Below are 27,741 nucleotides of genomic sequence, written 5' to 3' on the forward strand. Positions count from 1 at the left end.
GACCATAAAACAAAGCATGGGATTGGTCAATTTGCGTCCGACCTCAATGTCAAACGTGCATTGATTGGGCAATTACTACTACGAAAATTTGAGGTTTTATCTCATATTTCTTAAAAATGTGCAGGTTTTGGTCTTGATGAGTTTCAGGTATGATTTATATAATATTTTTACACAATATGTTAAAAATTGAGGTAGTTCCGTGAGTTGGGTCACGAACCTGAATAAAAAGCTCCTCGGCCCACAGCCTAATGACAAAATGATAATTGTAAATTTATTTTAGTCAAAGTTGCACCCAGAAAAACAGTCTGTGATTTCACATGAGAATGTTTCCAGAAGTTGCTTTATTACAAGTGACTTGTATAACCTGTCCTACTGGGTAAGATAAAAACAAAGCTTTCCATGTTGCATGCTCCTGTATTTTGTACATATCTACAGCGTTGACTTCTGCTGCTCCTCTACACCAGCTGAAATTATATCAAATAAAATTTATTAAATAACAGCGGCATGGTGTTTTTAGGGTATTGATATAACCCTTGGACGCAAATCAATAACAGAGAGCAAATAACAAAATCCATCCAACTTTGCAACTGCCTGAATATTCAATTCCAAAAACATTTAAATAACATTATTTATCATACATTTTCACAGTCCTCACCCAATCCCTAATTTCTTTGCCGTTTCTCTCCTATTCTTCCCACCCGTTTCTCCATATTTCTTACTCATTCCTGCGCTCCTGCTTCTGTCTTTTTGCTCCCTGACAATCTCCCTTTTCCCTCCCTCCTCTCGTTCACAATTCTTCACCTCCTCCAACCTTCCCCATCTTTGCCTCTCTCTCCCAGTTGCGTCTCCCCCTCTCCCTGCCTTCCTCTTCCTATTCCCATGTTCTTACCCATTCCGTCTCTGTTGTTCCATTGTTTTGCGGTCCCTCCTCTTTGCATCAACCCTCCAAACATACTCATACGCACATATTAATACACGCAGAACATCATTTGGTTTGTTTCGATTATTCCTCCATTATTGATGCACTTTTAACACTTTAAAAATGTTTGAGTAATGTATTTGAGTCAGAAAAGAAAATTGTATCTAAATGAATACCCTGTTTTTGTTATATCTTATCCATATTGTTAATATCACAGTGATTGCATATTTGATTTAAACCTGGTTGCAAAGAAAGGGCTTTGGGAAGGGGAAAGCAATTCTTATTCTGTAGGCTTGTTCAAGGAGAAAGAACCTTTACTGCAATTGGGAATTCTGGCAGTTTTATAACGTGGACTGTCATTGCAAGGAAATGATATTATTTATGAAAGAATGAAAAATAGTGTGATGAAATGATAACCTAAAATCCAAGTTATTTGGCACCTACAAAGAAAATGTGTAAGAAATGAAATTGTTTAGAATGATGTACTTTTACCGACAACACATGTTGCTTAGCTTATAAAGGAACAGAAATCTTAACATAGAAAAGCACACCTTTGTATCACCTATTTGCTGAAATTGTTTCTTGTCTCATCAACTTCATTGGAGTCATTTTGAAGATTCCCCTGCATCGATGATTCCTGTCCTCCTGGAGTACAAATTAAACGTAAGTACTGCACAATGCGTTTACAATAAAAAATAAGTATTTTAATTTTAAATTCAGCAGGACAAACCAGCTTCCGTATATAGACTTCGCATAGAAACCAAAGTGATGCTTTCTTTTTCTCCATTAACTTGAGAGCTGAGGGAAAACGTGGATGTATAGATTTTTTTAAGTTGTTGGGTTTGGTGTCAAGTATTAGATTTCAATCTAGAATGAATAGTTGCATATGAGATTTAATTATCTGAATAAATTTACTTACCTTTCTGATGGTGCTTCATTCCGGGTCTTACTTGTATCTATCAAAATAATAAAGAACAGAATGTGAAAGCTTCCAAAAATAAAATATATTATCAGTAGATAAAACATTTGCTCAGTTGAAATGTATTATATATTTACATAATGCTTATTGCTTTCTAGATAGTGCGGTAAGGGAAATGATTCAGTTTCTGATGATAAACATATTAAAGAAATTGTAGCACACTCCCAATCATAGTTCAAAATCCATAAATTGGACGTGTAAAGCTGCTTATTTTGTTTTGCATTGCTAGTTAAGTCATCTTACACTATTTTATTGTTGATATGTTTTAATAGCAAAATAGGTTATTGTCACACAATATGTGTTTTGATTAACATGATGTAGTATTAAGCAAAAAATATATTTTAAATGGTTTGGCTACCTTGTGGTGCTTCCTGGCAATCACAGCATTTAAACCTCAGGCTGATGACACTGACGAGGATCACCACAACTATTACAAGGATTAAGATCAGGATAATCACAGCTGAAAATACAAGTAAAGAAGATACATTTTACCCCATTTACAAACTGAAAGTGCTGGATCTCTTCAGGTAAATTTCGGAAAACCCATGTACTGAGTATAAACTAATACAACAAAAACTGACGATTAGGCATTTTTAAAGAAGATGCAAAAATGAGGAATCAGCAAAATGGTTATTTATGGGGAAAGATTACTGTAAAACTGTCAAACGTCGCCTATTTCCTTCGCTCCATAGGTACTACCACACCCGTTGAGTTTCTCCAGCATTTTTGTCTACCTTCAATTTTCCAGCATCTGCAGTTCCTTCTTAAACATAGATAAATCAATCAGTCATGCTCCGAGTACCTTTGAATTGATTAGTGATACTAGTATGAGAGCAGGTGATAGTGATATTTTCAACACATACTTTTACCTCTAAAGCAGTTAAGATAATTTCAACATGATTCAAGAACGTATCTTTACATTCTCATGAAGTTGTATTAAACAGTCGGTTGCAACTACAAATCGGCAAGTTGTTCAGCCTCTGCTAAATTCTCCAGGCTGACAGAGTACCCACTTAATGCCCTGATGGTTCTCCTAATAATTGCAGTTGTCCTCCAGGGGACTCTTCTATTGCTGTGCAAGTTACTCTGAATGAAATAATTCGCTGTGAAAGCAGCAATTTGCAAAATAATATAAATTTACTGCATTGAAGGAGCTAGTCAAGGAGGCTGTGAAGGAGGCAACCAAAATACTTTAGTGGGTCAATTTTCAATTTCAGTACTTGGTCTTTAATCTTTTAACATAACTAAAGTTGTATTTTAATATGTGTTGATGACATAATCCTTTCACTGAAAAGTTACACATTTCTATCTTTCTCTGGGTGGGGGAAAAAATAAAAGGTTTACTTTGACACCTGTAAAAATCTGAGGAAAAATTATAGCATTCGTGGCAGCTATTTAGTCCACTCTTGCCATGCAATCTGGAAATGAACTTTAAGGTGATCCCATTTCCTAGCTCTTGATCCTCAATTTAATGGTCCTATATAACATTAATATAATAACATTAATATAACATTAACTGGTGGTCAATAATTTCCTTCAGCTTTACAATTTCAGTTAAATGCTTGAAAGTTTTCCTTACATTCTATGTAGCAGCATATTGTTTGCAAGGTAAAGCTTCAGTTGCTGAGCCTCAGCAAACAGATGTAAAAGGCATTAAGTCAGTCCTACTGGATAGAAGCCCAGAGGCAAATTCTATGTGGCGAGAAGTTCAGTGGCTGGTGGTGACAGGGGATTGTTATTGAGTGAGGAAACACAGAAGAACAAGTTTGACTGCTTTGCAGTTTTTTTGTGCTGTCATTCTTTCTAAACAGGTAAAACATAGAGAATATATGCTCACAATGGTGGTGGTGGGGGGGTTGAGATGGGTGGTGATTGGGGATGGAGGGGGATGTAGGTAAGCATGGGTTAAGATATAGATTACGGTCCCCGGGGAGAAATCTGAGAGATCCAGATCAGGTTGCAGTTCTAGGGATTTGGCTGACCCTGGATGAGTTCTGAAATTGCGCGCCGATCAACTGGCCCGATATTTTGCTGTCATATTCTGTTATTGCTTTTTAACTTTTTTTTTAAACTTTCAGATTGCGCTGCAATCTTGAACTACTTTGCACTCTTTGTGGCATTTACTGTTGTATTTATCATTATTGTATATACAGTGCATTCAGAAAGTATTTAGACCCCTTCACTTTTTCCATATTTTGTTACCTTTTAAAGATCTCTTAAAGAAGTGGAGGCAGGAACAGGGTACTGATTGGGGATGATCAGCCATGATCACATTGAATGGCGGTGCTGGTTCGAAGGGCCGAATGGCCTACTTCTGCACCTATTGTCTATTGTTACGTTATAGCCTTATTCTAAAATGGGTTAAATTATTTTTTTTTATCATCAATCTACACACAATAGCCCATAATAAAAAAGCGAAAACAGGTGTTTAGATATATTTGCAAATTAATTTAATTAAAAAGAATAACTGAAATATCACATTTGCATAACCCTTTATCATATTTGCATAATTTTCAGACCCTTTATTCAGTACTTTGTTTAGGCACCTTTGGCAGTGATTACAGCCTCAAGTCTTCTTGGGTATGATTCTACAAGCTGGGCACCTGTATTTGGGTAATTTCTCCCATTCTTCTCTGCAGATCCTCTCAAGCTCTGTCAGGTTGGATGCGAGCGTCGATGCACAGCTATTTTCAGGTCCCTCCAGAGATGTTCGATTGGGTTCAAGTCCGGGCTCTGGCTGGGCCACTCAAGGACATTCACAGACTTGTCATGAAGCCACTCCTGCATTGTCTTGGCTATGTGCTTAGGGTAGTTGTCCTGTTGGAAGGTGAACCTCCACCCCAGTTTGAGATCCAGAACGCTCTGGAGCAGGTTTTCATCAAGGATCTTCCTGTACTTTGCTCTGTTCATATTTCCCTCGTTCCTGACTGGTCTCCCAGTTCCTCCCACTGAAAAACATCCCCACAGCATGATGCTGCCACCACCATACTTCACCGTAGATATGGTATTGGCCAGGTGATGAGTGGTGCCTGGTTTCCTCCAGACGTGACGCTTGGCATTCAGGCTAAAGAGTTCTATCTTGGTTTCATCAGACCAGAGAATCTTGTTTCTCATGTTTTTTGGCAAACTCCAAGCAAGCGGGCTGTCATGTGCCTTTTACAGAGATAGGTTGAATAAGTTAGGTTTTTATTCTCTGGAGCGCAGAAGGTTAAGGGGGGACTTGATAGAGGTCTTTAAAATGATGAGAGGGATAGACAGAGTTGATGTGGACAAGCTTTTCCCTTTGAGAATAGGGAAGATTCAAACAAGAGGACATGACTTCAGAATTAAGGGACAGAAGTTTAGGGGTAATATGAGGGGGAACTTCTTTACTCCGAGAGCGGTAGCGGTGTGGAATGAGCTTCCAGTGGAAGTGGTGGAGGCAGGTTCATTGGTATCATTTAAAAATAAATTGGATAGGCATATGGATGAGAAGGGAATGGAGGGTTATGGTATGAGTGCAGGCAGGTGGGACTGAGGGGCAAAAAGTTGTTTGGCACGAACTTGTAGGGCCGAGATGGCCTGTTTCCGTGCTGTAATTGTTATATGGTTATATGGTTATACTGAGGAGTGGCTTCCATCTGGCCACTCTACCATAAAGGCCTCTTCTTCTTCTTGCGTATGGCTTGCACAGCCTAAAATTGTAGGACAACTTGTTCAATTTAATATTATTTGATTGTGCGCGCCGGGTTGATTGCATTCGTTGAAACAGGGTGGACCACGTGACGGTTGCAATCTTCCACTCTACCATAAAGGTCTGGTTGGTGGAGTGCTGCAGATATAGTTGTCCTTCTGAAAGGTTTTCCCATCTCCACAGAGAAACTCTGGAGCTCTGTCAGAGTGACCATCGGGTTCTTGGTCACCTCCCTGACCAAGGCCCTTCTCCCCCGATTGCCCAGTTTGACTGGGCGGCCAGCTCTATGAAGAGTCCTGGTGGTTCCAAAGTTCTTCCAATTAAGAATGACGGAGGCCACTGTGCTCTTCGGGACCTGCAATGCTGCAGAAATTGTTTTATACCCTTCCCCAGATCTGTGTCTCAACACAATCCTGTCTCGGAGGTCTACGGACAATTCCTTCATCTTCATGACTTGCGGCCTTGTATAGACAGGTGTGTGCCTTTCCAAATCATGTCCAATCAATTTAATTTACCACTGGTGGACTCCAATCAAGTTGTAGAAACATGTCAAGGATAATCAATGGAAACAGGATGCACCTAAGCTCAATTTTTGAGGGTCATAGCAAAGGGTCTGAATACTTACGTAAATATGATATTTCAGTTATTTATTTTCAATTAATTAAAAAAATAATTTAATCCATTTTACTATAAGGCTGCAATGTAACAAAATGTGGGAAAAGTGAAAGTGTCTGAATACTTTCTGAATGCACTGTATGCTGTTTACTCTGTGAACTTCACATGAAAAAGGAATTTGATTGCAGCCTGAACTAATCTGAATATGATTGTTCGGTTAGTGCTTCTGACATCTGAAGGCAGATGTGTATTTTGAGAGACATGGGGAAAGTGTTCACTGAATAACTGAAAGAACAACATAAAATGCTGGAGAAACATTACATTTCCAGTTTCCAGCACCCTGCAGTGTTTTGTTTTTTTCAATCAGTTGATAGTTTCATGGGTATGAAATTAAAATTCCTGCTGTTTTCACCCTGTAAGTCCTGGCCAAGATCAAGAGAAACCTGCACATACTGGAAATCTGCATTAAAAGCAACATAAAACTGCTGAAATTACTCAGTGGTCAAGTAATATTTGTGAAGAAGGAAAGGGAGGCAATGTTTCAGGTTGATGAACTTGCATCAGAGCTGCTGATCATTTCTAGTTTTTGTTTCCTTTTATTTTGGAATCAGCCCTGTTTGCTTCGTCATTGCGGGAGGCCTGAAACACACAAGCACTTGTGCTAAATAAATTAAAACAGGCATCCCCCTGTAATTCCGATGGGTAATCTATGATTGGCGTGGACTCAGTGGGCCGAAGGGCCTGTTTCCATGCTGTATCGCCTAACTAAACTAAACTAAACTGCTTGTGAGAGTTGAGCAGAGATACAATGAACAGAGCTATATTGACCAAATGGTCCAGTATTCAAGAGCAGAAAATTACCAAAGGCTAGTACAGACAAAGAGCTGGTTCCACTTGTAGTAGGAGTAGGGGTAGGACCTGTCAGAATATAAACAAATGACAAAATGTTAGTGATACTGATTATTCAAACATTGAATATAGCACTGGTAGATGCCCCCACAACCCACAATGTCTGTGTCAAACACAATGCCGAGCTCAACTGATGTCATTTAGAAACATAGAAAAAATAGGTGCAGGAGTAGGCCATTCGGCCCTTCGAGCCACAACCACCATTCAATATGACCATGGCTGATCATATAAAATCAGTACCCCGTTCCTGCTTTTTCTCCATATCCCTGATTCCTTTAGCCCTAAGAGCTAAGTAATTCTTTCTTGAAAACATCCAGTGAATTGGCCTCCACTGCCTTCTATGGCAGAGAATTCCACAGTTTCACAACTCTCTGGGTGAAAATGTTTTTCCTCATCTCAGTCCTAAATGGCCTTCCCCTTATTCTTAAACTGTGAACCCCTGGTTCTGGACACTCCAAACATCGGGAACAGTTTTCCTGTATCTAGCCTGTCCAATCATTTCAGAATTTTATATGTTTCTGTAAGATACCCTCTCATCCTTTTAAATTCCAGTGAATACAAGCCCAGTGAACTAATTCTGTCATCATATATCAGTCCTGCCATCTCGTGAATTAACCTGGTGAACCAACGCTGCATCCCTCAATAGCAATAATGTCCTTCCTCAAATTAACCAAAATTGCACACAATACTCCAGGTGTGGACTCACCAGGGCCCTGTACAACTGCAGTATGACCTCCTTGTTCCTAAACTTAAATCCTCTTGCTCAACTCCTCCTGTTATGAAGGCCAACATGCCATTAGCTTTCTTCACTGCCTGCTGTACCTGCATGCTCACTTTCAGTGACTGATGATATTTCCGCCACCACCAATGGGATCCCACCACTAGCCACATTGTCCTATCTCCACCCCTTTCCGCCTTCCACAGAGACCGTCCCCTCCGCAACTCCCTGGTTAACTCATCCCTTCCCACCCAAACCGCTCCCTTCGCAGGTACCTTCCCCTGCAACTGCAGAAGATGCAACACCTGTCGCTATACCTCCTCCCTCAAACCTGTCCAGGGAACCCAACATTCCGTTCAGGTTAAGCAGAAGTTCACTTGCACCTCCTCCAACCTCTTCTACTGTATCCGTTGTTCAAGATGTGGATTCATATACATCAGCGAGACCAAACGCAGACTGGGCAATCGTTTCCCGGAACACCTTCGCTCAGCCTGGGTAAATTAATTTGACCTCCCGGTTGCTGGAACCTTTAATTCTCCTTCCCATTCCTACACAGACCTCTCTGTCCTCGGTCTCCTCCATTGTCAGAGTGAGGCTAAATGCAAATTGGAGGAATCCAAGCTCATCTCATATTTCACTTGGGCAACTTACGGTATGAATTTTGATTTTGCTCACTTCAGGTAGCCCCGGCATTCCCTCTCTTTCTAGCCCTCCCCCACCCAAGTCGCATTAGCTTCTCATTTTCACCCTACAAACAGCCTGTTTCCTTTATCATCATTACTTTTGGCATATTTTTCATTCATTCTTTTTTATCCCTCCACATCATTGTCTATATCTCTCGTTTCCCTTATTCCTAGCCAGTCTGAAGAAGGGTCTCGACCCCAAACGTCACCCATTCCTTCTCTCCAGAGATGCTGCCTGTCCCGCTGAGTTACTCCAGATTTTTGTGTCTATCTTCGGCTTAAACCAGCATCTCCAGTTCATTCTTCCACTATTCAGATAACAATCTGCCTTCCTGTTCTTGCCACCAAAGTGGATAACCTCACATTTATCCACATTATACTCCATCTGCCATGCATCTGCCCACTCACCTAACCTATCCAAGTCACCCTACAGCCTCATAGCATCCTCCTCGTAGCTCACACTGCCACCCAGCTTTGTGCCATCCGCAAACTTGGAGATTTTCCATTTAATTCTCTCTTCTAAATCATTAATATATATTGTAAATAACTGGGATCCCAGCACCGAGCCTTGCGGCATCCCACTAGTCACTGTCTGCCATTCTGAAAAGGACGCGTTAATTTCCACTCTTTGCTTCCTGTCTGCCAACCAGTTCTCTATCCATGTCAATGCCCTACCCCCAATACCATGTGCTCTTATTTTGCACACTAATCTGCCTGTACATGATCCATATTCAGCTGACAGAGCAGAAGATGGCAAATGAAGAACAAAAATGGAGAAGTCTGTAAACCATGTGCTTCTGCAGGAATAATTGTAAAGCAGAATTTCTGTTGAGACATTCTAATGTGGATTTTTCTTTTTCATTTAATAGTCAGATAATTGTACCCAAAAAATGAAGAATGCTTGTAAACATATCCATATTTATACAAGCTTTGGTATTTCACTAAATAGATTCTTATTAACATCTATTTAAATACTAAAGAGTTCAAATAAAAAAAATGTAAATAACAATTAGGTTGTAAAACTGGTATGATATTTTATAGACAGGTTGAATATAAACATGGTTTATGTTAGTTAGTGCAATGACAAACTTTACCTAGTGATTCCTTGCTGCTGGATGTTGTAGTAGTAGAATACATACTGGATATAGTAGAATACAATCCATTGGAAGTCACAGGGACAGATGTTGAATTATCACCAGTGCTTGTATTAACTATAAGTAGAAATGAAGTCAATTTAATAATAATGCAACTAAAAAGTATCATCACAGAGTAGGAGTATCAAAAGTATCAGTTTCAACTTCTCTCTCCAGCCCCTCTCCTTTTCCACCATTTATTTCTCCTTATTCTCCACACCTCACTTTTCTCTTTTCATTAGTCTGAAGAATGGTACTGACCCAAGACGTCATCTGTCCATTCCCCCCACAGATGCTGCTTGACCTATTGAGTTCCTCCTGCACATTGTTTCTGTCCATTTTCACTGTTAACTATCAATCTTCCTTTCATAATGATCTATTCTCTCTTTTAGCCCTTTCTTCTCTGTGAAAAATGTTCTAATCTTTTGTGACTATCGTTTCATTAATACTCAGACTTCAACATTGCTACCTTCAATGTTCTCCCTTTCCTGTCTGCTCATTCCCTCTTCCCCTCTGTCCTCAATTTCACTTCCATCTACTTACTGTTTTGCAATGTCATCCATTTTTTCCTGCAGCATATATTTATCTTTTTCTCCAACTATGGCGCATATCCCAATGACAGAGAAGTGGAGAATGACAATGCTACCCTCAGTCTCAGAGGGGAGCTTCTCTGGAGAGCTATCATAAGTTGCAGAGATAGGATGATGAATGCAGTTCTGACTGGTCAAAGACTTTTGAGGTCAATGTGGTGTAAAATTGGGATCTACCCTGGGATTTACCATTCACCTCCACTCTGCCGTACTTATCCAGAGGTTATCTGGTAGCTTTTTATTCTGTGGCTGAAATGTCACTTATGTCTTTTCTCAAGATTTCATTCTTGCCCATTTTCTATCCCTTGTCTTTCAAACTGAATGTTTGCACCCAAATATAATCCCTTGAGATCCCTTGCCTACTAAAAATGATCAGGGCAATTTTATGAAACTGCTATCCTTATTATAACCCCATCAGATTCACTTTATTAAGATATTACTTCTCATGCACATACTTGCACACAGATGTATGTGCACATGGGCATGCACAAGTTAAAATCTCTGATTCCTCTGCACAAAAACATGGTAATATTAAATACAGTGACAGCATTACCTGTTGTTTCAGTCCTGTCAGAGATTGTTACTTCAGATGTGAAGTTTTCACTTCCTGCAGATGTTGTAATAGTGGACGTATTTGTCGCTGATGAACTGTTTGACACTATAAATGAAAAATATTCATGAGTTAGAACTATTTACTGGGAACAAACTGTCCTTGAATCTGGATGTATGCGTTTTGAAACTTCTGTATCTCTTTTTCTCTAATTCTACATACTCCCTCAAATATTCTAGTATTAGATATACCTAAAGCATACTTGTGTGGTTGAATAAAGGGCCAAGATTTTGCATTATGGTGGTTTTTATCTTTAATGATGGTTGGATATTTTAGTTAGATGTATTTTTATTCTTTATACTGTGTATACCTTTTAATGTTATTCTCACGATTACTGACTTTTGCTATATATTTTAGCATTAATATAATTTTGATGAAATCACTGCACCTTCTTCACAGAATGGAAATTATATTTTGCAAAGCTGCCTCAGCTGGACAATTTGCTTTGGCCATATGTAGTCAATCAGGATTGATACAATTCATAAATGTAAATACATTAGAAATGCTTGCAATGTGAGCATTCAAATTCTGCCCGAAAGTCTGACTAATGTAACTAAAATGATTTTGATTCATTTCAAATTAGAGTCATACGGCATAGTGTGATACAGTGTGGAAACAGGCCCTTCGGCCCAACTTGCCAACATCGGCCAACATGTATGTCCCTGCTACACTAGTCACACATGCCTGCATTTGGCTCATATCCCTCCAAATGTGTTACTTAATTATTGTGGAGAACATAGCAATGTAAAAGTACTTTTACCTTCAGTTGTAGTTTGTATGGTCGTCACATCTCCTGAAATTGGCGTGCCACTTGTTACTGATGAAACTGAATGGTTTGGTGCAACAGTTGTAGTCTCATTGTTTGTGGCTCCTGGCAAACAACCTACAGAGAGTGGTTTTGGTTACTATTTACCAATGGCAGACTACTACATTCAACAGTTTTAATGCTCCCTGCTATCAGAACTGTAGAGGCAGGTCCAACAGCCAATGAAGGTTTTTGGCTACTTGCACACTGAAACATTATTCAACATTTGGAGGCAAGTTGAACAAGTTGGTAAGAAGGAATAGTAGGATAAATGAACAGCAAAATAAGGATGGAGATGGGAGCAAAAAGGTACTGATTACATATTTTATTTGAAGTGGCTATTCTGTACAAATGGTTCACATACCTGTATATTATGGATTGAAGTCAAGGGTATAAAATAACCTTTGTGTACCCAGGCCGTCAAAATAATAACAAAAGTGGAATTGCGTAGTGATGTTTTTACTACTTATAAGATTGCAATGAGTGAAGATAAATTTGATTGCAAGTACAATTAAAGGGGGTGTTGGAATAAAATTTGTGTTTGAACTTGTACTTTTGCCACAAAGCTGTTGCAATTTCTTATCATGCCATGGTTATTAAGATTGACCTGCTGACAATCAGAGCTGGAAATAATCACTGTACAAAATCTTTATCTAAAGACAGTTTCTTAAATGGAGAATGGCAATATTAGTCTCACGCTGTTTGCCCACCTTATACAAACTGTACGATGTAACAATTGCCTGCCTGGATTGTTGGATCTGCATGGTGTGCAGAAGTTGTAAATTCAGCAGTGCTAGTATGTGAAACAGGTAATGAATTGCAAGTTATCTTTAATTAATTTAATCAATGGTGCTCATGGCGCTGTAATGCCCCTGTCCCACTTAGGAAACCTGAACGGAAACCTCTGGTGACCTTGCGCCCCACCCAAGGTTTCCATGAGTCGCCAGAGGTTTTGGTCATTTGCCTGGAAAGCCTCGACAGAAGTATGAGCTGCATCTACTGATCAAAGATCCTACAGGATCTTTGCTACCGACCGCACACACACACACACACACACACACACACACAAACACTTTGCGAAGGTGGGGGCCAGGGACAGCGGAAGAGCACTATCTGTGCAATGAAGAGGAATGTAAACGGCTGCCACAGAGCACAGTAAGTCCTTTAGAGAGGAAGAGAAGGGGAAAGAAGGAGTGGGAAGGACAGAGAAGGGGGAGAGAGAGAAGGGGAGAGAGAGAGGGGGAGGAGGAGATAGAGAAGAGAGGAGGGAGGAGGAGAGAGAGAAGAGGGGAGAGAGAGAGAGAGAGAGAGAGAGAAGGGGGGGAGAGAGAGAGAGGGAAGAGAGAGAAGGGGGAGAGAGAGAAGGGGGAGAGAGAGAAGAGAGAGAGGGGAGAGAGAGAGAGAGGGGGGAGAGAGAGAGAGAAGGGGGAGAGAGAGAAGGGGGAGAGAGAGGGAGAGGGGGGAGAGAGAAGGGGAGAGAGAAGGGGGGGAGAGAAGGAGGGGGGGGAGAAGGATAGATTTTTAAGAAGTTTAATAAAGTTTGCGGGCATTCTATCTTCCTGCAGATCTTCTTAGTCCTGAAAACCAAAGATCCTATAGGATCTTTGCTGAAAACTCCAATGAGCCAATCAAAATGGCCGGTCAGTGAAGGAGATTGCCTTCGACTGCCTGTAAGTAAATAGCGACCCCACTCCACTGGCTTCGACCAAACGGCAACCTATTTTAGTCAAGGCCGGTTTTGATTTTGTTGAAATAATCGCAGGAACATAGAAGAAGCCTCGAACACATGCAAACTATGTTCAACCATTAGGGAGAGTGACCAAAACCTCCGGGAACCTCATGGAAACCTTGGGTGGGGCGCAAGGTCACCAGAGGTTTCCGTTCAGGTTTCCTAAGTGGGACAGGGGCATAAGGCAGCAACCTCACCATTGCACTAGGTTTGATAGGTATTAATGCAACATGTGTCTGTTGATCAGAGTACAAAGTTGATGATGCCATTGCTGAGGCCTTCCCACCGAGCCGCGGCTGCAAAACTAGGAATTCAGCCCGAGGCCTTTAAACAAGACACCACGGCCACAATGCCACCCGGAAGGTCCCGCGGATGGCCGAACATGCCTGGAGCTCATTTGACACTGAACTGCTGTAGGCCCTGTCGGACGGCCGAAAGTGCCTGGGGACATTGTCTATCAGTCGAATCCAACAGAGAGGCTTCGCCAAGTAGCCAAACTCGCTTGGAGCAAGAGTCGGTAGGAAGGTGAACAGGGGTTATGCCTCCAACTCCTTCAGATCGGCTGCAGGAGGTTTCCCAGCGGGACACAAAGATGACCGACGAGCAGAAGAGAGAGAGAGAGGACAGTTCTCGAGCCGAACCGGTCATGGGCGACTGATGGGATCAGGAGCCGCTCCAGTAGAATTAAATTGTGGGAATCTGGACTTTGAAATTGATGAAATGGTGCCAAACATGGTGGCGCCAGCATTATATGCAAAATGATTTTCACTATGTAATGTTTAATTGCACGTGTGACAATAAATATCCATTGAATCATCATTGAATCATTGATACATGGCATTTGAGGATACATTTTCTGACCTTCTCTACATGTCAGAGGTTATTTTGTGCTTGGCATCTATGGTTTAACTCCTAGCACAGAATACCTTGGCTGTCAAGTTGCATGGAGAAGGTCTGGAGAATCTCCTGTTTCTCTGGATTATATAAATTTATCTTCCACACCACCTTCCATTGGAGCCTGAAGTCTCTCATTTTTAATTTAGTTTAGTTTAGAGACACAGCGCGGAAACGGGCCCTTCGCCCCAACGTGTCCGCACCGACCAGCGATCCCTGCACATTACCTTGTACCTTGTGGTCATTACACCCGAAGAGTCCACCAGGGACCATACTGGAAGTTAGGAGGGTCATGTCCAAATCACAATTAGCACTATCCTACGCACAATAGGAAACCGAAGATCTCGGAGAAAGTCCACGCAGTCACGTGGAGAACGTATAAACTCCGCACAGACAGCACTTGTAGTCGGGATCGAACCCGGGTCTCTGAAACTGCAAGCGCTGTAAGGCAGCAACTCTACCGTTGCGCCACCGTGCCGCCCTCGTTGTTGTGCAATTATTATATATTTTTCTATTTTGTTACGAGTTCCACAACAAATGTTACTAGATTTTAGTTTAGAGTTAAGAAATACAGCATGGAAACAGGCCCTTCAGCCCACTGAGTCCATGCTGACCAACGATCACCCATACACTAGTTCTTTGTTATCCCTGTTTCACATCCTGCACACTAGGGGCAATTTACAGAAGCCATTTAACCCACAAACCTTCATGTCTTTGGAATGTGGGAGGTATCCAGAGCACCAGGAGAAATCCCATGCGGTCACAGGCAGAACATACAGATTCCGTAGAGACAGCACCCATAGCCAGGATAGAACCAGGTTTCTGGCGCTTCAAGGCAGCAATTCTACCGCTGCACCACTGTGCCACCCTTGACGAAGCAATGATAATGAAGGGCCTTGATGGAGTGGATGTGGAGAGGATGTTCCCAGTGGTAGGAGAGTCTATAACCAGAGGGCACAGCCTCAGAATAAAATGACATACCTATCGAATGGAGACGATGAGGAATTTCTTCAGCAGGATTATGGGGAATCAGTGGAATTTTACTTCGGAGTCACGTGAGTGACTACGTGAAGGACCCCGCCAGGACGCATGCATGTCATATCGCTACACGCATTGCAACGAGTCACAGCAGGGGGAACGACGTTCCCCTAGCGGAAAAATTTGAAAGCCGGGAACAGCAGGGAAGAAGATTCTGCATTCCAGAATTTGAAAGTCGAGAACAGCAGGTAAGAGACTCTGCGTTCCTTCCACTTACCTTTTAGGTGGAGACATGGACCGGATCCATGAAGGCTGCGGGAAAGCTGGCGGGGGAGAACCGCGGAGTTGCGGGCAGCCGGCAGGAGCAGCAAACGGCACGCTGATCTCCCGTAATGGGAACAGCTGTGCCCGACTTCGTTCCCGACTTCGCACCCGCGCCGGCCCCGGCGGGTCGAGAGAGGTAAGCATACACAGAGTCATCGACTCCAAGGAGTCCAACTCTGAATAGCCGCGAGCGGCCAGTGCCTGTGTGCATGGGGATCGGATGGAGCGGCTGCAGGAGGTACCAACCAGCCGTGAGCGGCCAGTGCCCGTGTGCATGGGGGTCGGTTGTAGCGGCTGCAGGAGAAACAAAGCAGCCGCGAGCGACCAGTGCCCGTGTGCATGGGGGTCGGTTGGAGCGGCTGCAGCAGAAACTAAGCAGCTGCGAGCAGCCAGTGCCCGAGAGCACGGGAGCCGGTTGGAGCGGCTGCAGGATGGGGCAACAGCAGCCGGGAGTGGCCTATGCCCGAGAGCATAAGAGCCAGTTGGAACGGCTGCTGGAGGAAATACCCCAAAGTGGCAGGAGATGGAGGCTAGCCACAGTGGGCAGATAGTAAGCCCCACAGCAGTACCTCTTGTAGGGCTGCACAGTGTTTCTCACTCATCAAAGGGGAACACCGAGAGTCAATCCTTGGAGTGGCTGCAGGAACTGGAGCAGGAGCAGCCTCAGGAGGAACGGCTTCAGGAGCAGCCGCGATGGCCAGTGACCATGTATGTGCATTGGAGCCGGTTGGGTGCCCGAGAGCATCGGGGCCAGCTGGAGTGGCTGTTGGAGCAGGTAAGTGGCAACTCCATGAGATGGAGACTAGTCACAGAGGGGCAGCTAGTAAGTCCTACAGCAGTACCTCTTGTAGCGCTGCACAGTGTTCTCCCTCATCAGAGGGGAGTATAGGGGGTCAATTTTGGGCTGCACTTGAACAGGGGAGCAGAACATACCTCTAGTACACATAGGGTGCAGAAAACCTATTGGAAGACACTTACCATCAGGGAACTGCAAAACCTGAATGTTCCCAGTATCAACCTAAACATGGTAGGGCAGGGAATTGAAATGAAAGAAAGTTCTAGTCCTAACAGCGGGACAGGATCAGCCGCACTATACACAAAAGACATGACACTAGATCACCAGGATGCACTGGCCTTATATGCTAACCTGGAACCTCCCAACCTCCAATATTAAAATTTGGAGGCATCTTATCTTAACAGGGAAAGAACTTCACATAGAGGGAACTGGGGCACATTAAGGAACGTCTTAAAATCTACTTCCTGGGAAATGCGCTAACCCTCATCACAGACACCGGCACCTCAACGACCACGGAGGATGCCGAAATAGTAACAAACCTACTTATAGTAACCATGGAGGAAGGTGGTTTGACACCTTTCGAGGTTGGTGGGAGATAACAGATCTATCTGTATGCATAGAATTATTTCTATCGTCACTTAAATTTCAGATGTATAGGGGTATACCTTAGAATTATTCATTACATTATCTTCCAGATCTTTCGGTCTGAACGAAATATTGTTGCCTGCAGCCATACATGTAATATAACAACACACAATATACACAAAATGGGCATCCACCACAGTGAGTTCACCAAACACCTCCTCACTGTGATGGAGGCTAAAGTCTTAGAGTTACTGTCTCTATTAATCTGGATTAATAGCGTATCCAGATAGAGATTTGGTTACCAGCTACCAACTACCAGGGAAACTGAATTTAGTGGCAGACATCATGTCACGCTAGTCTAAAAACACTGTATGGATGTTGGATAAAATATGTATTGCTGGAACAGCATGGTATGGAACACCAGATAACGACCTATTCACATCCATGCTCTTACCAGTTATCAAATTATGTTCTTGGGAGCCAGAACCTGGGGCAGTGGTTCAGATGTATCTTCGCTGATTGGGGGATCATTTATGCATCCCTCCTTTTGCCTCATTAGTCGGGTATTTAGGAAGAAACAATAGACTCCACGTCTCGAATTTTGATAATACCTGATTGCCCTACGCAACCATGGGTCCGGGTGATATCAACATGGGTCAGAACCATACATCACCATCCATCATAGAACTAACTTACTGGTTCTTCCTGCACTAGGGGAGTTACCCATTTCACTATTATATATTAACCTATTTATTTTAGAGTTGAAAGCACCTCTTCTACACCTGGGACTGACGGACCGAATGCGGAATTATTTCAGCGGGTCACAGACAGTCCACCCAAACATCAGTACTTGGTATCATCTAGGTACGGGAAGTACTGCCACAACTATAAACATCACCCACAGATCAATGAACATCCCGTCTGTTCTGGAATTCCTGGCAAGCCTCCATTACGATGAGAGGCTCAGTCATAGTGCCATCTACTGCACCAGAAGTGCTCTGTCAACATACCTGTCGAAGGTACAGAACCGCATGCTGTTGGGACACACCCTGGTAACCAAACTCATGAGGGGCATTTTAAAATTAATCCTCAAGAACCAGGTATTCCCAAATATGGGATGTAAGTATTGTACTGACCATGTTAAGAAACTGGTCTCCAGCTACAGCTCTGTCCCTACGGAAACTGACTATAAAAACAGTCATGCTGATGGTCCTGGTCACGGCACAAAGGGTTCAGTCACTACAGAAAATAAGGTTGGACAACATGATTAATTCATCTGGAATTTAATTTTCACATCAATGTAATAGTCATAAAGAACAGACAGGGCTCAGCAGGCCTAAACAAACAGAATTCAGGGCCTACCCTACAGATGGTCATCTCTGTATTATAACACACTTACTATCATACCTGAAGTATACTAAGATCATCAGAGGGAAGAAATGTCACTTTAATCAGCTACTAACAGCCATTCAAACAGTGACAGTCCAGACCATCTCTAGATGGCTAAAACAAGTCCTAAATAGGCTGGAGTTTACACTAGCATTTCAAATCTCACTCCACCAGGGCTACAGCTACATTGGCAGCTATGAAGTTGGAAGTACCAATGGACTAATCCTCAAGACAGCAGGATGGTCAATGGAGGAAACTTTCCAACGACTTTATAACAAACCAGTCATTGAACCTGGAACATTTGCAGAAACAACTTTAAGTTCTGTATATAATTTACCCCCCCAAAAATGGCTTGGGGGAACGCTTTTTTTACCCCGGTATCGCTGGTCCCCGTCCGCAGCCTCTGCGCTGGCCTCGAAACTGGTCACTTTGCCGGTGCGGAGAGCAAAGGGCAATAATTGGCTGTGTTAATATTTTTACTATTGGGTTTCAATATCGTATTGATGTCTAATGATGTTAACTTTATTCTCCCCAAAAATCAATGCAGATGTGATGCATGGACCCGTTCCACGGCATGAAATCACAGAGCTTTAAAATCTTCACGTAGTCACTCACGTGACTCCGAAGTAAAATAGTAAGATTAAACGAGAACTTACCAGTTTGAAGTTTGATCTTTATTTTATGAGGAGTAACGTTGAGGGAATACGTGCCCTCCGCTCCCACCCTTGATCATATCTTGAACTGGTATCTCTTCTCTAATCTTACTATGTTTAGTCATTACAGTTATCTGTGATTTCACACCGCTGCTTTGAAGAATGACACGCATGCGTCCTGGCGGGGTTCTTCACGTATTCCCTCAACGTTACTCCTCATAAAATAAAGATCAAACTTCAAACTGGTAAGTTCTCGTTTAATCTTACTATTCATTGCCATAGATGGCGGTCGAAGCCAGGAGGCATCACTACTAACGTTAGGCATACTACCTGGCCATGGATTAAGTCATATTGTTTTGGGTCTATATACCAGTATGTTAGTCTACAAATTGACACACACACGAGGTAGCATATTGTCAAACATATCGCACCCCATGTGACTAGCTGCGCCAACACTATTGTGAATTGAATTAATTAAATTGAATCCCTTATTGTCATTCAGACATTGGGAATTTGTAAAGCAAGATTAGATTAATAAATTCTTGATTATTAAGGGTGTCAAAGGTTACGGGGAGAAGGCAGGAGAACAAGATTGAGAGGGAAAGATAGATCATCCATGATTGAATGGTGGAGTAGACTTGATGTATGGAATGGTCTAATTCTGCTCCTAATGTCCTATGGTCTTATACATCTCTATTGTAAAAGCTGTAGGCTGGGTTTATATGGTGAAGGTTACACACAATATTCGGCATCTGCTGATTTGTCCAGCCACTTGGACGCCCGATTAGCTCTGGCAACATGTAGCAAACATTGTAATTAACTAGCAATGTGAAGCTGACTTGCTGTTTGCATTAGAAACAATGGGATTAACATCCCATCAAAAATCACATGACTCTTTTCCCCAGGCCACTAAACGTAACCCTCACAACCTTAGACTTCAACGCTGAGAGCTGTAAAGTTATCAAGTCAATGGAAACCATTTGCAGAATTATTGTGTGATACTTGATTAATATTTACTTATCAAAAAGGATTTTGGGCAGAACATTTTGTCTTTGGAAATAATAATTGATATGAAAAGTTTCAGAACGCCACCTGAGAAAGCTGGTGAAAGCTAATTCCACAAATTAATTTAATAAGAAGCAGAATTTGGTATTTGAGGATGAGGATCACACGGTTTGTGAATTAAAAATAGGAAACAAACACAGTGGGTAGTTTAATTGTTTTGGATAAGTGGAGAAGATTTAGGAGGCATTAGTATAAACCATGGAAGCACGCAATTAGTTTAATGCTTAGAAATGTTGACGTTGCCAATGCAAGTGGATGAGTAAAAATGTTGCGATAGTACTGGCTGCCTGCTACGACTGGAGACACATCTACCCAAAGGAATTAGACGGATTCATTAAGTACTGCAATTATCATCGCCTAGATTTCCTTGATCGCCTGAACAATTTGAACATGAATTTTCTGAAGGTTTTTTCGGCATCTGCTGATTTGTCCAGCCACTTGGACGCCCGATTAGCTCTGGCAAATGTAGCAAACATTGTAATTAACTAGCAATGTGAAGCTGACTTGCTGTTTGCATTAGAAACATTGGGATTAACATCTCCTCCAAAATGGGCCCATTGTGCATTTCTCTCCACAACACCTCAAGAAATTGAATGGTTTTGTACCAGAGTGAAAGCATGTGGTGGATGGGTTTGTGTAGAAATGTTTTGACCCGAAATGTCAACCATTCCCACTATCCAGAGATGCTGCCTTACCTGCTGTTACTCCAGCTTTTTGTGTCTATCTACAGTGGTTGGCTTTGTTGGGTGAAGATGGTGGTATGTGGCCATTGAGCGAGAGTGCAAGCTTAACGGGTTGATAAGCAGGTTACACAAAAAAGCTGGAGAAACTCAGCGGGTGCGGCAGCATCTATGGAGCGAAGGAAATAGGCATCCATATACGCAGCCAAATAAGCAGGATCTATATACATCTAAATCATTTCTTTAATCAGGCTTGCATTTCTGTTGGGCTTCTTTTTAATATGGATAGTCTATATTCTGTGGGAGAATGTTCCCACTATTGGCCTAACACAGAATTGTAAGAAAGTTTAGTTTAGATTATGTTCATAAGTTCTAGGAGCAGAATTAGACCTTTCGGCCCATCAAGTTTACTTCCCCATTCAATCATGGTTGATCTATCTTTCCCTCTTAACCCCATTCTTCTGCCTTCACTCCATAACCCCTGACAATCAAGAATTTGTTAATCTCCATCTTAAAATTACTCGGACGGGCAATGAATTCCAGAGATTCACCACCCTCTGACTAAAGAAATGCCTCCTCGTCTCTTTTCTAAAAGCACATCCTTTTATTATGAGGCTATGGCCTCTGGTCCTGGATTATCCCATTAGTGGAAACATCCTCTCCACATTCATTATCCAGATCTTTCATTATTCGATAAGTTTGAATGAGGTCTCCCCTCATCCTTCTAAGTTGAGATACAGTTTGGAAACAGGCCCTTCGGCCCAATCCATGCTGACTATTGAACGCACATTCACACTAGTTCTGTATTATCCCACTTTCGTATCCTACACACTGGGGTAATTTACAGAAGTCTATTAACCTACAACCCGGCACGTCTTTGGAATGTAAGAGAAAATGGGCACTTGGAGAAAACCCACGCGGTCACAAGGAAAATGTACAAACTCAACACAGCTGTCGAGGTCAGGATCAAACCCAGGTACCTGGTGCTGTGAGGCAGTGACTCTACCGCTGTGACACAGTGCCACCCCATTTACACCGTGGAAAGAGACTAATTGGCACATTAGTGTTGTATACAAGAGCATCCACCTGGTCCCACCTGGCAGTGAAACAATCCTGTCCCAACACCCCCACTTCTGACAGCCCCCTCCCCAAATTGCATTGCTGGTCTATGCTGCTGGAACATATTGAAACATTACTTGCATTCCATTTCTCCTGTCCCTTTTAAAGTAAATAATCCTAGTGACTGCCATAGGCATTTTAGGATTGAGTTATTTAAACTTGAAATGCTGAACCATCTATCTTACTGCACAGTAAGTATATAATAGCACATATTGCACATACATAACATCTTTTCGCTTCACAAATGCCAAAATACAGGTATCACAGTAAACGAAGATGCGATTTTCCTAGATATCTGTCTGGAAATCATACACCATTGTTAGCGAGGGGAATGAAATGTTGTTCTCTGGTGAAGCAACACTGCTCTGAATGTTTTACAACAGTGGTGCAATCTGAGTATGCATACCAATATATTAAGGATTGTTTTCTGCCCTATTTGAATTGTCACCACTATAATTAGCATTTTTCCATCTAACTACTTCTTATCTAGTGCAGGAATCAATATTTGCACATTTTAAATACAAAAGCCAAATACCCAGAGGATTCAATGTTCCCTGCTATACAATAATCGGTATTTTTCTTCATTATGTGCTTCCCTGAGGTATGAATGCAAGTTCAACACATGGCAACACAACACACACAATTGCATAAATTATATTTGTTTAGTGCTGTTAATCTGTTTGAATGGCTCTGAGTGAAAAGTTTCATGATTAATGCCTTTCATTCACTGGTCCATAACTCCCAGCAGAGACTGGAGAATCAGCATTCCAGTCTTAGAGTTACAGAGTTATACATTACAGACCCTTCAGCCCAATTTGTTCATGTTGACAAAGGTGCCGACCTGAGCTAGTCTCATTTGGCCAATATGCCTCTCAACCTTTCCTATCCTAACCTGTATAAATGCCTTTTAAATGTTTTGATCTTACTTCCCTTGCATACACCCTTCACGTATGGATGATATGAGCTCCAATAAGTGGAGCAGACCAGCTGAGAGATGTTAACATGCAATTTGATCTTTAGCATTGACTGGTTTTTTTTCAAACAAAGAAATTAACCAACACAATAACTCAAGTAGTCCTAATGTAGTCCTACAATCAACAAACTACTCCTTAACGCTAAACACTTAACCCTTAACACTAAGAATAGTATCAGAGTAGAATATACAATATTATCTCCCATTTGCTTGGGAGTTAGTTTTGTTTATTGTTGTCACATGTACCAAGGTACAATGAAAAGCTTTTTGTTGTGTGTTATCCAGTCAAAGAAGCCAATACATGATTACAATCAAATCATCGACAATCTGCAGATAAAGGATAAAGGGTACAACATTTAGTGCAAGATAAGATCCAAAAAAGTCTGATTAAAGATAGTTCAAGGGTTTTCAATGAGGTGGATGAGAGATCAGACTGCACTCTAGCTCGTAAGGGGATGGCTCAATTGTGTGATAACAGCTGGGAAAAACTGTCTCTGAATCTGAAGGTATGTGTTTTCAAACTCTTGCCTGATGGGAAAGAGGAAAAGAGGGAGTGTCCGGGGTGAAGCTGGTCCTTAGTAACTGTTTTGTGTGTTCCATCTGAGGCCAGAGTCCAATATCTAATACCATGTAAATCAGAATTCTGTTCCATATAGATTAGCCTGAGTGAAAAGGGGTGAAGATGCCCAGTAGAACTAAGATCATTCGAAAGAACCCTCTGCACCAATGACAATTCATACCTTGAAAGAAGATGGACCCACCTGGTCACTTTAATTGAAGAACAATCTGGGCTGCAAAGTAACTCAGCTTGCCTTTGGATGGTTAAACACAGAGCAAAAAAAATAAAGGTGAGTTGAAATAATATTTAAGCAGCCCCTTGCTGAACGTAATTGTTAACAGTATATGGAATAGTCTTGATTCAGAAACTCTCTTGGTACAACACTAACAACCACAATGGTTCTATATTCTATGGATGAACAGAGACCCAGTTCCCTGAATTTGTGAACAAGTTTGGAGGGGATGATGGTGTTGAACGATGAGCTGTGGTCGATGAACTGTTCTTGTTCTTATTGTCCAGTGGTCCAGTGCAGGGTCGAGAGCCAGAAAGATCATTTCCCCCATTGATTTACTGTGGCAGTAAGCAAATTGTAGTGGATCTAGGTCCTTGCTGAGGTAGGAGTTGACGTGCGCCATAACTAATCTCTCAAAGAACTTCATCATTACGAATGTTAGAACATTACAAATTATGTCAATGGCAACCACAGCGTATTCATTCAGGTCGCCGAGTCCTTGAATATCGCTCAGTTTGCTGACTCCAAGCAGTCACAGAATCATTCCTCTGCCTCCCTTGACTAGCTCTGTGCAGTCCACACTGCTGGACCTGCTCCTTTTAATCACTGTCTATATGAAAGGAGGAGGTGGTCTGATTTTCCAAAGTGAGGGTGAGGCATGGAGAGATGGGCATCTTTGAAAACCATGTTAGTGCAAAGCGGAAGCATTCTATGTTTCATATGTTGGACACAAGAGGAATTGGGCAGCACTCCTGAAGAGTCAGCCTGTTGCTTTGGTGACTTTGGGCTACACTGTACCTTTGGTTAGCAATTACATGGGGGTCCTTGGAGATAAGCTTCTAAAACCATCTAGGAGGAGCCATCTTGGTGAACGGCTGCTAGCCAGCAGCCATCCGTTTTAAATTCGTTTTTTTTTTATAGTTTTTAGTGAGTCCTGTTTTTTGTTTGTAGGGGATATGGTCTTTTTAATGTGGGGGGTAGGTGTAACTTTTTTTCTAGGTCCCTATCTGGTCGGTGTGGCAGCTGCCCGTCGACCCGTCCTCGTGACCTACCAGCTTGGAGTGCCGTTTCCTGGCGGGGACCACCCAGCAACTCGGCCTCGGTGGCGGCACAGCGTTGGAGCGCTGGAGCGGAGCGGAGTGGAGCGGGCGATGCCTTGCCTGGGTCACTGCGCTGGAGCGACGCACTGGAGCTCTGGCGAGCTGGACCGCCGAGAGCAACATCTCCGGGCTGCGGGTCTGCAGAGTGGAGATGCGGCGTGCGGAGAGGCGGCAGTGCGGAGAGGCGGCGCCGACTTTTTCATCGGGAGCCTGGGAGCTCAAAACCGGCGCGGCCTTGTCGGCTTCGGCAACCGCGGTCTCCAACCAGGAAGTGGCCGTTCCAGGTGGCCCAGCCGCCGAAAGGACTCTCCCGACGCAGGGGCAAGACCACCCGGTGAGAACGGCCAGGGACATCTGGCCTCCGTAGAGGCAACTGCGGTGGCCTCAATAGGCCTGACTTTGGGGTGAACATGGGGTGGGGACTTGACATTGTGCCTTCCCCCACATTGCTATCCACTGTGGGGGGATGATTTTTTTTTTGTCTAATTGTAGTCCTGTAGGTCTGTGTCCAAGATGGCTGCCGTGGAGGGAGAGTGGACGCTGGTGCGCTTTGGCTGCCGCTGCTCTCTCTTCACACTGTGTTTTTGATTTTCTGTTTTTGGATTGAATTCTGTTTTTAATTTGCGTCTCTGTGATGTCTTTATTACTTGTTTTATTCCGATTATATGTTTTTATTCCGATTACTATGTAAGGTGTCCTTGAGATGTCTGAAAGGCGCCCATTAAATAAAATGTAGTATTATTATTATTATTATTATCTACCAGCGATCGTCATGCTAAACAATACCGAGGATGAGAAAGTGACCAGTGACAATGCCAGTTAAACAATTATATCAATGAGGGCACAAAGTGCTAGAGTTAGAGAATATGGATAGGTGATGTTTCGGCACCCTTCTTCAGACTCAAAGACTTTAATGTCATAAATGATATTGTCTCCCTCAAAATATCAACACATCCACTACTTTTCCACCAATCCCTCTTTCATACCCACATCTGTCAACCTCCAAGGATTGTTCATGCAAGACAATGCAAGAATACAAGGTTATAAAATATGAATTTTAACAGGGGGTGAAAACCTAGAAGTTGCAAAGCATGCAACAGATAATTAGTCAAAACCAGTCATGGATATGTGGCTCCTTTGATTACTGGGTCCATGGGAAATCTACCGCAGCATTTATAACGCACATTTGATTTTACTCGGATTACCCATCAACAATTATGCTGTGTGTATTTCCCATTTTTTTAATATGTGCTGTCATTTGCTGTGATCGGTATTAAATATTTATATCTTTCTTTTATGTACATTCACATTTTTCCCCCAATATTTCATTGTTTAGAGCTGTAACCATAAATTAAACTTCCCCTCCCAGTTCAATATGCTGATCAGTCTTACCCCTCCCAGCCCTGTGTCAGTTTTAATCAATTTCCTTTGAATTTCTGATACACATTGGGAATTACAATCTCAATACAAATCCCTGGAGAACTCAGTTGAGTACTTCACATTTCATAACTGAAGTAGCAATCAAAGTAAATAGAAAGCCACATTACATAGCCATAATTATAGAGCAGAGGAGCATAAAGTGTACCTGCGTCATTTTGTTCAATTCTGATGCTGAGTTGCAAAGAGCAAATAATTCAACAGGACTGATCTCTCAGAGTAAAGTAGTTTTTGTCCTACTTGAGATTATTCACATGAAAATCATGCGATTACTGGGTGCAAATACTCACCCTTGGATTTACTGGCTATGAAATTGAGGAAGAAGAAACACAATTTTTTTATGTTTCCCTAAAGTATGTCAGACTTCTAATATGTTTGAAGGTTTGGAAAAGCTATCCATCAAAGGTCTCTGAGGTGCCAGGACAAACAAGAATCCAAGACGTATTTGCCTTGCTAGGAGGTATCTAAGGGATCAAAAAGTTTTAGAAAAAAAGCAAATCTCTAATATTCTACAAAATACAATTGCTAAAGTCAATATTGCCGCAACAATCAGCAAAGAAGTAGTATATTTTACATGTTCAGAAGGAGCTGCAGATGCTGGTTTAAATCGAAGATAGACTCAAAAAGCTAGAACTCAGTGGGACAGGAGCATGTCTGGAGAGAAGGAATGGGTGACATTTCCAATCAAGACCCTCCTTCACGTCTGAGCTTTTTGTGTACATTTTATATGGATTAAAAAAAATATACAGTGAAGACATGTGCCAGTCTATAACACGGCTAATCCATCTTGCACCAGATGTGTGGATCAACAAACTAAAATACCTAATATCCCTAAAGAAAATTATATAATGAAGTGGAAGATGGTCACATCTGTTTGGATGAATAATCTAAAATAGATCAACATATCTTCCTCATCCATGAATCTGTGGGCTGCAGAAATGACAAAGAAAAAATTCATGTGAAATGCCTTTACCATAGAATGGAAAATGGAAAACATTGACTCGTCTATGTTGACAGAAGTAATTTCAGAGGTTCTTTATTTTAGCATGACACTCCAAGAAGGGTTAAGTGAGTGGACAAGGTGAAAATTGTGGTAGTTTTGATCAGGGAAACAAAGAAATCCCAGAATATTTGTAAAGATTAATTGGCCGGAAATTATGTATAATATGCAATGGATCTTGGTTTACAGATGCATGACAAAGGGCGGCACGGTAGTGCAGCGGTAGAGTTGCTGCCTTACAGCGCCATAGACCCGGGTTCGATTCTTACTATGGGTGCTGTCTGTACGGATTTTGTATGTTTTCCCTGTGACCTGTGTGGGTTTTCTCCGGGAACACCTGTTTCCTCCCAAATCTCAAAGACGTACAGGTTTGTAAGCTTGGTATAATTGTAAATGGTGTCTAGTATGTAGAATTGTCCCTAGAGTGTAGAATAGTGGAAGTGTGCGAGGATCGCTGGGCAGTGCGGACATGGTGTCTTTAAGGGCCTGTTTACTGCACTGTATCTCTAAACTAAATGAAAGTTAACAGTCTGATATAGGAAATATTTTGTTTGCAGAGACTTAGGGACCAAGAGTGAAGGGCCTTGAACTTCT

The 27,741-nt window shown here is 42.1% G+C and overlaps 1 protein-coding gene across 1 annotated transcript in view; it reads right to left on the bottom strand.

Moving 5' to 3' along the window:
• Positions 1-323: 323 nt before the first annotated feature.
• Positions 324-27,741, bottom strand: part of ecscr (endothelial cell surface expressed chemotaxis and apoptosis regulator) — a 33,228-nt gene continuing 5,810 nt past the window's right edge. The window contains exons 2-10 of the mRNA XM_055643085.1: positions 11,590-11,712; positions 10,773-10,877; positions 9,591-9,707; positions 7,048-7,104; positions 2,257-2,358; positions 1,839-1,875; positions 1,650-1,717; positions 1,471-1,564; positions 324-464 (exon numbers count right to left, since the gene is read on the bottom strand). Of these exons, the coding sequence (XP_055499060.1) occupies positions 1,482-1,564; positions 1,650-1,717; positions 1,839-1,875; positions 2,257-2,358; positions 7,048-7,104; positions 9,591-9,707; positions 10,773-10,877; positions 11,590-11,712 (692 nt within the window). The 3' untranslated portion in view covers positions 324-464; positions 1,471-1,481. The remainder of the gene's footprint in view (positions 465-1,470; positions 1,565-1,649; positions 1,718-1,838; positions 1,876-2,256; positions 2,359-7,047; positions 7,105-9,590; positions 9,708-10,772; positions 10,878-11,589; positions 11,713-27,741) is intronic.

This window comes from Leucoraja erinacea, chromosome 11 (genome assembly GCF_028641065.1).
Source record: "Leucoraja erinacea ecotype New England chromosome 11, Leri_hhj_1, whole genome shotgun sequence".
NCBI classification, from domain to species: Eukaryota; Metazoa; Chordata; class Chondrichthyes; order Rajiformes; family Rajidae; genus Leucoraja; species Leucoraja erinaceus.